The 14210-nt window shown below is 44.0% G+C and overlaps 1 protein-coding gene across 1 annotated transcript in view; it reads left to right on the top strand.

Annotated features, from left to right (window-relative positions):
* CCDC60 (coiled-coil domain containing 60) overlaps window positions 1-14210 on the top strand; it is a 111809-nt gene that overhangs the window by 78384 nt on the left and 19215 nt on the right. Inside the window, exons 7-10 of the mRNA XM_036741718.1 lie at window positions 2084-2324; window positions 7581-7665; window positions 9794-9862; window positions 13442-13495. Of these exons, the coding sequence (XP_036597613.1) occupies window positions 2084-2324; window positions 7581-7665; window positions 9794-9862; window positions 13442-13495 (449 nt within the window). The remainder of the gene's footprint in view (window positions 1-2083; window positions 2325-7580; window positions 7666-9793; window positions 9863-13441; window positions 13496-14210) is intronic.

Here is a 14210-nt window from a genome sequence, read left to right as displayed (position 1 = left end):
TATATATATATATATATATATATATATATATATATATATATATATATATATATATATATATATATATATATAGTTGGCCTTCTCTAGTGTGGGGTCAGAAGGGAACGAGAGGGACAACTCAGAACTCAGAATGTAACCAAGAAAAATAATAAAATAAATATCTCTTTAAAATACATCAGTAAATGTTTTATTATTATTATTATTTCTAGCTCCAAATTTGTAAGTATTTTTCCCAAAAACTGTCTGTTCATATCCTAGACCCATTTATCAATTGGGGAATGACTCTTATTCTTATAAACATGACTCAGTTCTCTCTTTAGTTGAGATATAAGACTTTTAGTACTTGGAAGGCTACCATGTGAAGGAGGGATTGGCCTTGTTCTCTTTGGCCCCAGATGTCAAAACCAGAAGGACATTGGGGTGGGGTGGGGAGAGGTTCGCAAGAGGTCACTTTTGACTTGATTTCAGGGAAAACTTCCTAATATTTAGCACCAAGAGTGAGACGGGAAGCCTTGAGAGGTGACAGGTTCTCCTTCCTTGGAGGTCTTTGGAGTGTAGCTAAATGATCCCTTATCAAAATGCTACAGTGATGACACTTTTTATAAGTGGGATGGACCAGGTAGCCATTGAGGTCCCTTCCTACTCAACTTCTTCGATTCAGTAAATCTTTGGTCCTCTGACATCAACAGCATTGGCTGTTTGGTGATTCCTGATAAAGCCTAGAGGCAAGAAGCAGATTTTACCCCTTGTTTTGTATGTTTGTTAGATTGGTTCTTTTTCTCAGCGATTATTGAACTTATAAAAAGCATCAATGTAAATTTAAAAGGCTGGAGGCCTGGTCCTGAGGCTGGTCCACAGATAGACTATAAGGTGGGTAAATTTGGCTCTGGCTAAATCTTCTCATTTGGCACTGGGCTTGGAGTCAGAAGCCCTGGAGTTGAGTGCAGTCCTTGGTTCCTGATAACTGTATGACCCTGACCAAGTTATTTGGCCCTACCAGGTCTCAAATTTCTCATCTGGAAAATGGAAATAATAATATAAGCACTAGATAGCTCATAGGACAATTATAAGCTCTTTGTAAACCTTAACCACGATGCACATGGGAGTTACTATAAATTGGAAAAAAAAAAAAGTCGTATCCCCCTAGAAGAATGTCAGCTCCTTGAAGGCAGAGATGTTTTTTTTTTTTATATCCCTCATGCTTTAGCACAATGCCTGGTATGTAGTAGGTGCATAAAATATTTGTGGAATTTGATTGGAAGTCTTAAATGTATCAGACTGGTGACATTTATTAAGCTCCTACTATATGCTAAGCACTGAACTCAGCAGCAGCAAATAGACTTAGGATAGACCACCCACAGGATCACAGAGGGAGAGCTGAAGGACACCTCAGAAGTTATCTAGTTCAAGCTTTTCATTTTATGCCTGAGGAAACTGAGGCCCTGAGGATTTAATCAGTTCACCCAAGATCATACAGGTAGTAAGTGGCAGAGCTGGGATATGAACCCAAGTCTTTTGACTCTTAATTCCAGCTTTTTTTCCTCAAGGCCTTTCTGATTCTGTACCTCTAAATCTAATTCCAACACATTCTCTGCTCTACAGAGTCTAGTGTTGATCAAAAGTAGAATGGGCTGCCTCAAAAGGTAATGAGCCTCCCATCACTGGAGCTCTTCAAGAGGCTGTTAGATGTCCACTTACCAGAGCTTCAATTCAACAAACAAAAAGTGTTGATAAGTACCTACTATGTATAGGCACCTACTATGTGCCAGGTGCTGAGCTGGGCACTGGGAAATCTAAGACCACAATGAAATAAGGAGCTTCCCATTTGGGTACCTAAGTTCAGCTAGATGTCCTCAAAGGTCCCTTCCTACATGAAACCTTTCCCACTACCAGTGTCTTCTCCCCCACTGATTACCTTTATTTATTTTATATGTGTGTACATGCTGTCACCTTTTATAGGCCATAAGCTCCTTGAGGGCAGGCATGATTTTATTTTCTCGTTGATCAGTCAGTTGATTCCAACTTTTATTTCCTTCCACCATCTGATTCGGCCATGGGAATTTCTTTTCCTTCTTCCTTCTAGTCCAAGAAATATAAAATACCAGCCGCTCGGATCATAGCCAGCCGGAAGCCAAGCCGGAGACCATCAACCATCAGCCTCAGCCGCACAAGCGGGGGGTCATCTCCGCAGAGCAGCATGCTGTCAATGAACCCCACTGGCTCAGATGAGCCCCAGAGCACCGTGACCCTGGGCACCAGCAGCAAAGAGCTGGAGGACAATGAGTCCTCATCCACCAAGCAGGATGAGGAGAACATCCCCATCAGTGAGTGTCATGTCTTAGCCCCTGGTCCTTTCTTATTTCTCCCACTGTCCACCCTGTGAACCAATCCCAAGGGGGCAAAAAAAAAGAATGTGTTTATTATCTGGGAGATACCAAAAATGGCAGTGTAGGGGACATTGGACTTGACTGAGTCATGAGAGCTGAGTTCAAGTGCTATGATTAACTCATTGCCACACAATGGGGATATGAAAATGTAGATACATTTCCCCCACTCTCGTAGGGATGCCCCTTCAAGACAGTTGTGGATGATAACAGTAGATAGAGTTCCAGGCCTGGAGTCAGGAAGACTTGAGTTCAAACCTAGCTGGGGCAAGTCACTTCACTGCTGTCTGCCTCAGTTTCCTCAACTGTAAAATTTGGATCATAAGAGCACCAACCTCCCAGGGCTGTTGCTCAGATCAAATGAGGTAATATTTGTAAAGCTCTGAGCATCATTAGGTGCTTGCCAACCACATGTTTCCTTCCTTCCATGGTCCATAGGCACAAATATTTAAAAGAGAGTGCCCTTTTATAGCACAGGATTTAGAGTGGAAAAACCCAGGGTCACATCCAACCTCTGACACTAATGACCTATTTGACTTTGGCAAGGCATTTCCTCCTCCATAAAATGAGAGAGTTGCCCCAAATGGATGCTGAGATCTACTCTGTCCAGAAGTTTCTTTCCTCAACCATAGCAGCATGTAGAATGACCACCCTCTGTTTAAAAATGAGACTTCCTTGGGGCAGTTTTGCCCTTCTGTAACTTGGCATTAGCACCCGAGTTGGAGCCCTGACCCTATCACACACTGCATCTCTAAAATGGGGAGAGTCGCACCTATCCTGCCTGCCTCACAAGGCTGTTAAGAAGAATTTGCTTTATACAATTGTGGAATGACCCAGGAATGAGGGCTCTTGTTGTTTCTGCCCAGAACCTGGCCTTGAGGGAAAGGTCAGGCCTTCCAAGACAGTGCCCGTTAAGCACAGTACCCTATTTCTTTTTTTTTAAAACCAGACCTGTGATTTCATCAGATTGATGTAGGGAACTCCCTGTGAGTGACTCCCTCTACCAATTCAGTTTAGTGACTTAGAGAAAAGCCTAGGGCATTGAGAGGTTGTGACTTGCCCAGGGTCATATCTCATGCATACATATTTATATATGTGTGTGTATGAATATATGTATGTATGTAAGTATATATATGTATGTGTATGTTTATGTATATATGTGTGTGTGTGTGTGTATAAAAGGCAAGATTGGAACTCATGTCTTCTTATCTCCCAGACCAGCTCTCTATCTGCTATACTATACTTCCTGTCTCACTTTGCTCATCAAAGGGGATTAATAATATCGATTCAGATGAAGTAATCTTTATTTCTCTGTCCCTCATTCTACAGCTGAGCTTTTAACCATAGATCCATTAGGTATCAAATTCTCCCCCACACCCCCCCAAAAAATCATCCCATAAGAGGATGAAGGAACTGGAGGTTTCAGCCCAAAGATGAGGATGATCTGGGAGGAATGTGCTTCACAGCTGACTTCAGTGATCTTAAGGTCTGTCCCACAGAAGAGGGATAAGCCTAGCTCTGATTGATCCCAGAGGGAAGAACCAGAAACAATGGGTGGGAGTTAATGAGAAATAGACTATGGTCAACGTAAGGAAACTCGGTGTAGTGGCTAGAGTACTGGACCTGGAATCAGGAGGACCTGAGTTCAAATACTGGCAGTCTGACCTTGGTCAACTCACTTCAGTCTATCTCGTCTATAAAATAAGCATGATAATATCCGCTCTCCCCACTTCATGGGACTGTTGTGAGTAATCGTAATCATAATAGTAACAGTAGCTGGCATTTATGTATGGCATTAAGGCGTGCCTGCACAACCTGCAGCCCACCAAAGAATTTGAACCAACCAAGATGAGTCTTCCTGACTCCAGGTCTGGCATTCTATCCACCAAGCTAGCTTCATCAGTGACACATTTAAAATAAACAAGAAGACAAAAACAAAAACAAATAAAAATGGTAGCTTTTTTAATAGAAGTTAAATGGTTAAGAAATATATAAATAGCGGCAGCATCTTCGGCCCTGGGAATGCTGTTTGGTCTCAACTCTGAAGGGGGCACTGGGTTTGATGAGGTAGAATTTGTGGTTTGGACCAGCCCTTCTCTGGCCACGGCTTCTGCTGCATCGGAAGATGTATGTTTGAAAAAGACCGAAAGGTCGTTTGTGAGGCAGTCATCAGAAGGATTGCAACCTTTGAGTTGTTATGAAGCACTGCCTTTTTCTGCATTCTCACTGTTTCTCACAGACAGAATCTCAAATTGTTCCTTAATATATCAATGCGTTAGAACAAATATATGTTTTCAAAACAAGTCTTATAACAAGGCTGACTGTAGATCTGAAAATAATCTGCATGGGGATTATAGTTGAATCCATGGCAGTTGTCGCTCAGTCATTTTTTCAATCATATCTGGCTCTTTGTGACCCTATAGGGAGGGGGTGTTAGCAGAGATACTGGGGTGGTTTACTATTTCCTTCTCCAGCTCATTTTACAGATGAGGAAACTGAGGCAAACAGGGTAAAGTGACTTGCCCAGCTAGGATGTATCTAAGGCCAGATTTGAACTCAGGAAGATGAGTCTTCCTGATTCCAGGCTCGGCACCCTATCTGCTGTGCCACCTAGCTGCCTTTAGAGAGAGAAGACCAGAACAGAGTCTCCCACTGTTAGTGGGCATGACATGGATAAAGATCTATCGACGGAGAAAGAGAAGGACTTGTTCAACAGGTAGGAAAGTCAGAAGAGGTTGGTGGCCTAGAAACCTAGCGAAAAGAGTGTATCAAAGAGTCGAGGATGCTCCAACAACAGAGAAGCCAAGAAGTCTGAGGACTGAGAAAAGGCCATTAGATGTGGCCAGCACGAGACCCCTGGTGACTTTGGAGAGAACAGTTTGGGTGGAATGATGAGGTCAGAAGCTGGCTTGTAAGCCATTAAGAAAAGGGAATGAGAGGAAAGGAAATGGAAGCATATCGAGAAGTTTAGATACAACATGTCGGAGAGATATAGAATAAAAGTTATCTGGGATGAATAGATATGTAATGATGGTTGTTCAAGGATGGGGGAGCCATGGGCATGTTTGAAGGCAACCAGTAAACAGAAGATTAGTGAAGGAGTATGAATGACGGAGTAGGTGATCCTGGAGAAAAGGGGCTGGAATGGTCTTACTTGTCAGTGTCAATTGCTTTGGCCGAAACTAAGAGCTGGATTTGGGTTGGTTTCCGTAACGTAGCCATTCTCAAGCTTTTTTTGACCTCAAGACCCCTTTACGTGCTTAGAAATTACTGAGGATGCCAAAGAGCCTTTGTTTATATGGGTCTATATCCATTCATACTAGAAATTAAAACTGAGAAATTTTTAAATAGTTACTAATTTAATTAATTAATTTTATTAACTTAATTTAAGTAAATAGTTTAAATAGTTATTAATTTAACATAACAATAATAAATCCATTATGTGTTAACATAAATATCTTTGTAAAAAGTAACTATTTTTCAAGAAAAAAATTAGTGAGGAAAATGGTATTATTTTACATGTCTGGCTTAATAGGAAACAACTGGATTCTCGTACCTGCTTCTGCATTCAGAAGAATGGTAATATGGTGTTTTGGTTGAAGCATATGAAGAAAAATGTAGCCTCACCCCAGATTAGTAGTTGGAAAAGGGAGAAATATTTAAATAGGTGAATAACGTCATAGAATTATTATGAAAACTAGTGTGACCTCATGGATTCCCCTGAAAGGGTCCCGGGGACCTCCAGGGCTCCGCAGATCACGCTATCTGAACTGCTGCTATTAATAACATGGTGGTCGCATTTCTCCCTGCAAACCTCCCCAGGAAACAGAGGGGCATGAACACCTGTTTCCTGGGTCTCCCAGTCAGCACCCACACTGTGAGCATTTCCCTAGTGTGTTTGCATTTCACAGGGGTCCCTTTCATCATCAGTGAATGTCCCACTTTGCAAACCGGCTTTGAATCCCCTTCCCTTCCAATGTTTTGTTCAGGCTAGACTCAGGGAATGGGGAGGGCTCTGTTCTTATTTTGTGCACATCAAAGCTCAGCTACATGATAGATGAAGCCCTGTACTTGCGGGCACAGTCCCTGCCCAAAGGCATTCTTTTCAAGTACAAATTGGTGGCAGGCACAGGGAAATGTGGAACCTTATAAATGATCCTCTCAGAGAATGTTTTCCGGCTTTCCAGGGAATCGGGCTGGCTTTCACCAATTGGCATTCCAGCCACTCCTGTGTGAGGTGCTAGACACATGGGTGATGGGCACCTCTAAAGTCGTGGGGGTTGGGGAATAGTGAGGCAGGGAAGCAGAGGTAGAAATCAGAAATCTTCACTTCCTCTGCAGGCAAGACTTTCAAAGGGGAAGGAAAGCAAAGAAAGCAGTCCTCTAGGTCCACAGCAGATTGGGTCTGGAGTCAGGAAGACCTGAATTCAAATCTGACCCCAGACACTACCAGTGTGACTCTGGGCAAGTCACTTAACCCTGTTTACCTCAGTTTGCTCATCTGTAAAGTAAGCTGGAGAAGGAAATGGCAAACCACTCCAGTATCTTTGCCAAGAAAATCCCAAATGGGGCCACAAAGAGTCAGACACGACTGAAAACACTGAACAACAACAGCATATGGCATCGTCTTATCTGTATATATGTGCCCACCGGGAGAATATAAGCCCCTTGTGCCTAGCAAAGTGCCTAACACAATCTGTTGTTGTTTAAACACCACATTCGTGATTTCATTTGTCTAGGGAACTTCCAGACTGAGAACAAACTCTCTCTACCATGCAGCCTGGGACCTCCTCTGAAATTAGTTTTAAAGAGCTGTTTCTGGTCCTGAGAGATTAAATTAAATTAACTGCTCGGTTAACCTACCCAGGGTCACAAAGCTAGTATGTGTCAGTGGCAGGATTTGAACTCAGATCATTCTGAATTCAGGCCAACTCCCTATACATTGTACCACATTGCCTCTTACCTGCCATAAAGTGGGCATTTAATCATTTTTTCTTGAATGGAATTAAGTAAAACCTCAACCTTCTTTCCAGAAAATCATTTCAAGACAGAAGCTGCTTGATGGTGTAAAGATGGTGTAATAACCCTGGGACAGAGGGGAAGGGAAGCTGTGAATGGAGCGTGATAGCCCGGTCCCACATTTCCTGCCACTTTCTTTTGTCCATCACATGGGATGACCTCTCCTGCTTTCCTCAGGTCTTCAGAAGCTCATGGAGATGGTACGGGAAGATGCCAGGAGGACAGTCTGTGCAGAAGATGATTCCTACAAAAAGTTTGCAAGGTATCATGCCCTGCTAGCTTGAGGAGAGGTTGGGGAGCAAGTCACTTTTTCCTTACACATCCATACGGAGGTAAGGGGCTGCCATGGCTGGCCCAAGGCCCCAGAGACACTGAGACTGAACATTCAGGCCACCATCCACCACAATCCTCTGGCTCTTTGGCAAACACCCACTCCTACTACCCCAGGAGAACAGAAACTTCGGGTTAAGGGACGATCAATGCCCTGGTCCCCTGGGATGGCATCCAGCACAGACTCCAAGGAGATGATCCAGTTTTTCTCAAAACCGCTTCCCTATGGACCAGCACACCAGGGAAACAACCAAAGGATGACTCAGAAAGGGAAATCCCTGGGAGACACACAAAATACAGTCATATTGGAAGCCTCATCAGGGTCCGTGCCCCTTTTCACAGTGGGGTCCCAGGAATGGACAGATTGTGAGGCATTCTATGGGTCCGTGCACCCTCACACCTATAGACCATAAGCCCCCGCCAGTGAATTTACTTTTACTAGTCAGGCAGAGGACACAAGTAATGCAGAACAAAAGGCTCTAACAAAATAGTAAGGAAAGTAGCAAGAGAACATTTTCCCCATAGACTTAGGCAGAGGCTCCCACAAATATACAAATCACCGAGCAGACACACCTCGGAGGGACACACATTTAGGGAATGTGTTGTCTGGGCAGTGGAGATGCTTCAGGCTCTGATGCTTCATTGTTACCTAGTCATTTGTCACACCTGTCCAATTCCTCTTGATCTTAGTTGGGGTTTTCTTGGCAGAGATACTGGAGTGGTTTTGCCACTACCTTCTCCAACTCATTTGACAGATAAAGAAACTGAGGCAAACAGGGTGAAGTGACTTGGCCAGGGCCACACAACTAGTAAGTGTCTGAAGGTGGATTTGAATTCAGGTCTTCCTGACTCCAGGCCCGGCACTCTATCCACTGAGCCACCTAGCTGCCCCAATCTCCAAATGTTTAGGGTTTTTATGTACATAGGAAGGGAGAGGGAAAGAGTAGGAAATAAGCATGCAAGCTCCTACCATGTACCAGGCACTACCCTAAATGCTTTACAAATATTTCATTTGAGGAGAAACAAGGTAGAATGGTAGTCCCGTTTTTCCTGTGTGAGCTTGGATTCCAGGTCCTATAATACTCTACCCTCTAAATATAATCCCTGTCCTTGTTGACATAAGATCCTGCCACTTGAAGGAACCTCAAGAAGGAATCTGGGAAGTCAATGAGTCTATCCCTATTCTCAAGTCAGAACAGAATTCAAGCATTTTGGATTTGTTGGGGGGAGGGGGCTTTTTTGGACTCAACCGTGTGATTGTATGGTATAAGGAACTCCCATTAAAGAAACTCCCTCCACCAATGCAGTTCAGCCTTTGTTACCTGGTGAGCTGGGAGGTTTATGTGACTTGCTTAGGGTCTCATGGGCATTATATATAAAAAGCAAGATCGAAAACCAGGCAGCATGACACAGTTACTAGGAAGATCATACCTCATTGGAGATCTTCACAGAAAGCCTGGATGACTCCCTTTGTGGTCCTTCAGCAGGATCCTGGCCCTTTTAGATATGTTGTTATGGGGGTTACTTGTCAGATAGATGAGGGTCAACTACATGGCTGCTGAGACTCCTTTCAGTTCTAGGATTCTGGGATGCCATGATTTCTAGAAAAAGAAATTCTATAATTCCTTCATGGACCCATGAGATCCATTGGCTAAGCAGCAGTATCAAACTCAAATAGAAAGGGTCCCTGAAAACTACAAATTAACATTGTCTACAATATATTGTATTTTTATTTATTTTGTTAACATTTTCATCTGGTTCTGCCAACTTGACTGAGCTCTAGTAGAGGAAACATTAGACTCACAATCAGAAAAAGCTGGCTTCAAATCCCACCTCAGACACTTTACTAACTGTGTTGATCCTGGCCAAGTCACTTAACCTCTGTTTGCTTTGGTTTCCTCATCTGTGAAATGGGAACAGGGCCATTGTGAGGATCCTTTTGCAAACTGCAAAATCCATAAGAAGAGGAGGCTAGATTTGGTGGCCTCTAAGATGTCTTCCAAGTCCCAAGTCCTATGATCTTATGACCATGTTAAGAGGAAAATTTCCTTGTCTTACAGCACCGTGTCCATCCTCAAGCCCTCCCTTAAGAGTGATATGGCCTTACGGGACTCTGCCCTAAAGTCCAGGTAGGTCAATGGGATGTACGTGCCCCTGGCTAGTCAGTCAGCCAAAAGATGTTTATTCAGAGCCCACTATGTGCCAGGCCTGCGCTAAATGCTAGAAATAGAAATACAAGCAATCCCTGACCTTAAGGAGCTTACCTTCTAATGGGGAAGACAGCCCATAAAAAAGAGAGGAGGGGAGAGAAGAGGGTATAGGGCTCAAAGGAGCATGATGGAGAACTCCAAAGTAGTAAAGCCTGCTGGCTTGGGTGCCAGCAGGTTCCAATCAGAAGGAAAGGCCCCCGGGGCAGAGGAGGAGAGAGCCATCCTGAATCAAGCAATCAAATAGCAAGCATTTATTAAGCACCTCCTATGTGCCAAGCACTGTACTAAGTGCTAGGGATACAAAAAGAGTCAAAAGACATCCCTTCCTTCCAGGAGTTTACCATCCAATGGAGGAAAAAACAGATATGTACAAGCAAGCTATATACAGGGTAAATGGGAAGTAAATGAGAGGGGAAGAATTAGGGATGACACTCAGGCTGTAAACCTGGGTGACTGGGATGGCGGGGGGGGCCCTCATTGCAGGGAGGGGTGTCCAACTCCCACCCTAGGAGGTCCGGAGTCTGGGGGCCAAGCCCTCCCTTTGTACCCCTCTTCACCTTTCCAGAGAGAGGTAGGGCATGTAGTCAGTGACAGCCAGAGTCTGATGCTACAAGACAGGCAAGTTCAGGTCCTTTTGATCACAGCTGGAGTGTAAATCACTTTATTGGAAAGGCCACAGTTGGCCAGGGAAGCCTTTGCAAGGGGTGGGGGGAGAGAGAGAGAGGGGGAGAGAGACAGAGAGACAGACAGACAGACAGAGACAGAGAGGGAGAGTGGGGGGAGTACAGAGAGACAGAGATAGAGACAGAGAAAGAGAGACAGAAACAGAGAGACACAAAGAGAGGGAGGGAGTAAGGGAGGGGGGAGAGAGATTGATTAACACTAAAAGGACCAGCAGGTGCATCAATTCGTGCAAAATTTTTATTATAATTATTATAACTTATCTCTATTTTCTTTGTCTTATAGATTAAAATAATCATGCTCTGGGTCCATTGACACAGCTTGGTACTTCCATGTGTTCTTAAATTCAGGTTCTTCTTAAAAGTGAATAGGGCCTCACTGCCCTCTAGGGGTATTTTAGAGACTGTCTAATTTTAAGAAAAATCATCCTTTTTAAAAAAATGTTATTAAAATGCAAGTATATTTTAATTACATTTTATATTTTGCATGAACAGTAGACAGGAGTCTACTCAACTCGGCTCAGGTGACTTAAGTCTAGTTGAAAGGGGCCATCCTCTTAAATCTCTCCACCCTCCCGTACCCACTACACCCACTTCCACATTGCTGTCCCCAGATCTGTCCTCTTTCCTGACCTTCAGACCCACATTTTCCTCTAGGCCACACCCTGGATCTCTCACTAGCACCTCCAACTCAGCGTGTCTCAAACTGAACTATTCAGCATGGCTTAAGACCCATTTTACAGGCTTCCCTCTGTCTGTCAGTGACATGATTTTCCCACTCCCAGGGTCAAACCTTGATGTTGTTTTCAACTCCTCTCTCTCCCCCTTACCTCCTCCCTTCTGGTCACTTTCCAAGTGCTGTCAGATCTACCTCCACAACATCTCTTTGTATTGACCCTTGGACAGTTCACTGAAAATCTCTGGGTCTCAGTTTCCTATTCTATGAAATAAGGAGCTTGAACTAGATGACCTCTAAGGTCCCTCCCAACTCTCCATCTATGACCCTCTACTCTACTTTCATTGTCCCCACCCCAGGTCTATCCCTCCTCTCACCTGAACTATTGCAAAAGCCTCCTCCTACCTCCCATCTGACAGCATCCTAATGGACTCTTAAGGCCAATTGGAATCAACAGCTCAACATGGCAGCCAAAAAAATCAAATGTGATCTCAGTGTGCATTGAGAGACATGGTGTCCAGAACTAGAGAGAGAACATCACATTTCTGCCATTATCAAATCTCACCTGGGCCATTGTAGGTTCATTCATTCAGACTTGAGACTTGGTAATCCAGCCCCTTCATTTGACAGGGCCAGAAAGGCCAAGTCACTTGCCGGGAGTCACATAGCTGGTCCCTGTAGGCATCAGGATTTGAACCCAGATAGATCTTCCTGACTCCCAAGGATAGCATTGTAGTCACTACACCCCAAGTTAAATTCTAGGTACCACATTTTAGGAAAGACTTTGAGAAACTGAAGAAAGACCAAAGGTGGTCAAGAGGCCTCAAGATCATACCTTATAAGGGTATATTTAAGGAGCGTAGTTGTCTAGGCTAGAAAAGAAAGCCCTTAGCAAAGGGACAAGCTAGCCACTTTCTAGTGTCTGAAGGGACAGCAGATAAAAGATGGCCAAACAATGAGCTGTGAATGGGAGTCATAGAGAGGCCTATTTCAACTCAATACAAGGAAAACTTTCTGAGACTTGACAGTGCTTCAAGAGTAGGCCAGGCCACCTCTGGGAGGTAGTGAGTTCTCCCTCCATGGAGGTCTTCAAGGAGAATGCCCACTTTGGGGGTACTTTCCTTTAGATTTGGAGGTAGATTTTCTACTCTGGCATAGCACAGACCATTTGACTCCTGGGGACCTTTGCAGTTCTCAGTATCTGTGTTTGTCTTCTGCATGTAGAACATCAAAGATGGAAGGGACCTTAGAGATTGTCTAGGCCAACAACACCCCCATTTTATGTTAGTGGCAGAGCTGGGAAGTGACTCAATCCTGTGTCAGTGGGACTGGTCCTCCCTAACCAGGCCTTCTCAGTGTGAGTTTAAAGGGTCTCAAAGGCCCCAAATTCTTCTCCCATGTGCCAAACCTTCTCCACCCTTGTTACCTCTCCTCTACCTCAGAATGATGGCCAGTAGAGTTTTAATGGGTAAAACAAAAGGGAAAAAATGGGTGGGGGACATCTCCTCACATTTAGCAGGAATTAGGCTGACATCTGAGGCCTAAAGCAATGAGCTTGGAGAATGGGGAATTTGGATTATAGAGGTTCTATGGCTTCAGGCCCAGGAGGTGTGGGGGAATGGAGCTCTGGGCATGAGGTCAAGGGGCAGTGGTCCCCAAGAAGATGTTAGTCATGGGACCCCAAGTCAAGCTATTTAACATATTTAGAAATTTATTAAACCCAAAGATATATAGATCCTCCATTGCTATACTGTATGCCCAACCCTGTGCTTTAACCCCGAAGACTCAAGAGAAACCTAAAATAGGGCCCCTATCCTTGAGGAAATTCACCAGACAAAGAAAAGTATGAGATATGGTGCTGAGGAGAAAGCTGGGACTCAGGAAGAGGCTTAAAAGGTGTCCATCATGTAGGCAGATTAAAAAAAAAAAAAAAGGAAAGGCACTCTCCAGGAGAGAGGAACAGCACAAGCAAAAGTTCAGTGGGATTGAGCCTGAATGTTCCTGAAAAGGACAGGGCTTGTATATTGTGACTACTGGTTCCCCTCACAAAAATCAAAATGGCTCTGAATCAAAAGAAGCACAGGGCCAAGCAAGAGGCAAATTTTGCAAAGTTTAAAAGATTGTCCTTCCTTTGTCTTGCAGCATAACCGATAAGTCAAGTAGTAGCAGCACAGAGAGTCTCCGGAGGCCTAAAAGGTAAGCAGGGAGAGAGAGAGAGAGAGAGAGAGAGAGAGAGAGAGAGAGAGAGAGAGAGAGGGAGAGAGAGAGAGAGAGAGAGAGAGAGAGAGAGAGAGTGTAAGAATCCATGAGCCAATTGCTTGCCAAAATGTTAGCCTTAGTCATTGAGATTCCATTGCATTTCATCAGGAAAGAGGAGGGAGAGGTAAGAAAGAGAAAATAGATCTGAGGGCCATAGGGGACCACAGCTCAAAGTTAGTCTTGGGGGAAAAAAACAACAAAATTTCAGGCTGCATTAAGAAAGTGTGGCCCAAATGGAGCAGGTAACAGTCTGGTTGTATTCTGCCCTGTATGAACTTCATTTCAAGTATTATCCTAGTTCTGGACTCCACATTTTATCAAGGTTGTTGATCATCTGGAGAACTTCAGGTCAAGTCAACAAGCATTTATTAAGTGCCTACTGTGTGCCAGGCACTGTGGTAAGCACTAGAGATACGGAGACAGGGAAAAGTAGTCCTTGTCCTCAAGGAGTTTACAGTCTAACAGAGGAGACAGCCTGCAAACAGCTATGGACAAACCAGATTGCCGAAGAATAAACTGGGGGTGGTCTCAGAGAGGAGGCAGTAGCATTAAGGAGGATCCAGACGTGGTTCTTGAAGAAAGTAGGATCAAATATAAAATGCTCTGGCATTCAAAGCCCTTCATAATCCATCCCTCTCCTACCTTTCCAATC

The sequence above is a fragment of the Trichosurus vulpecula genome, chromosome 1, assembly GCF_011100635.1.
Source record: "Trichosurus vulpecula isolate mTriVul1 chromosome 1, mTriVul1.pri, whole genome shotgun sequence".
Taxonomy (NCBI): Eukaryota; Metazoa; Chordata; class Mammalia; order Diprotodontia; family Phalangeridae; genus Trichosurus; species Trichosurus vulpecula.
This window is presented reverse-complemented; position numbering and strand designations above follow the sequence as displayed.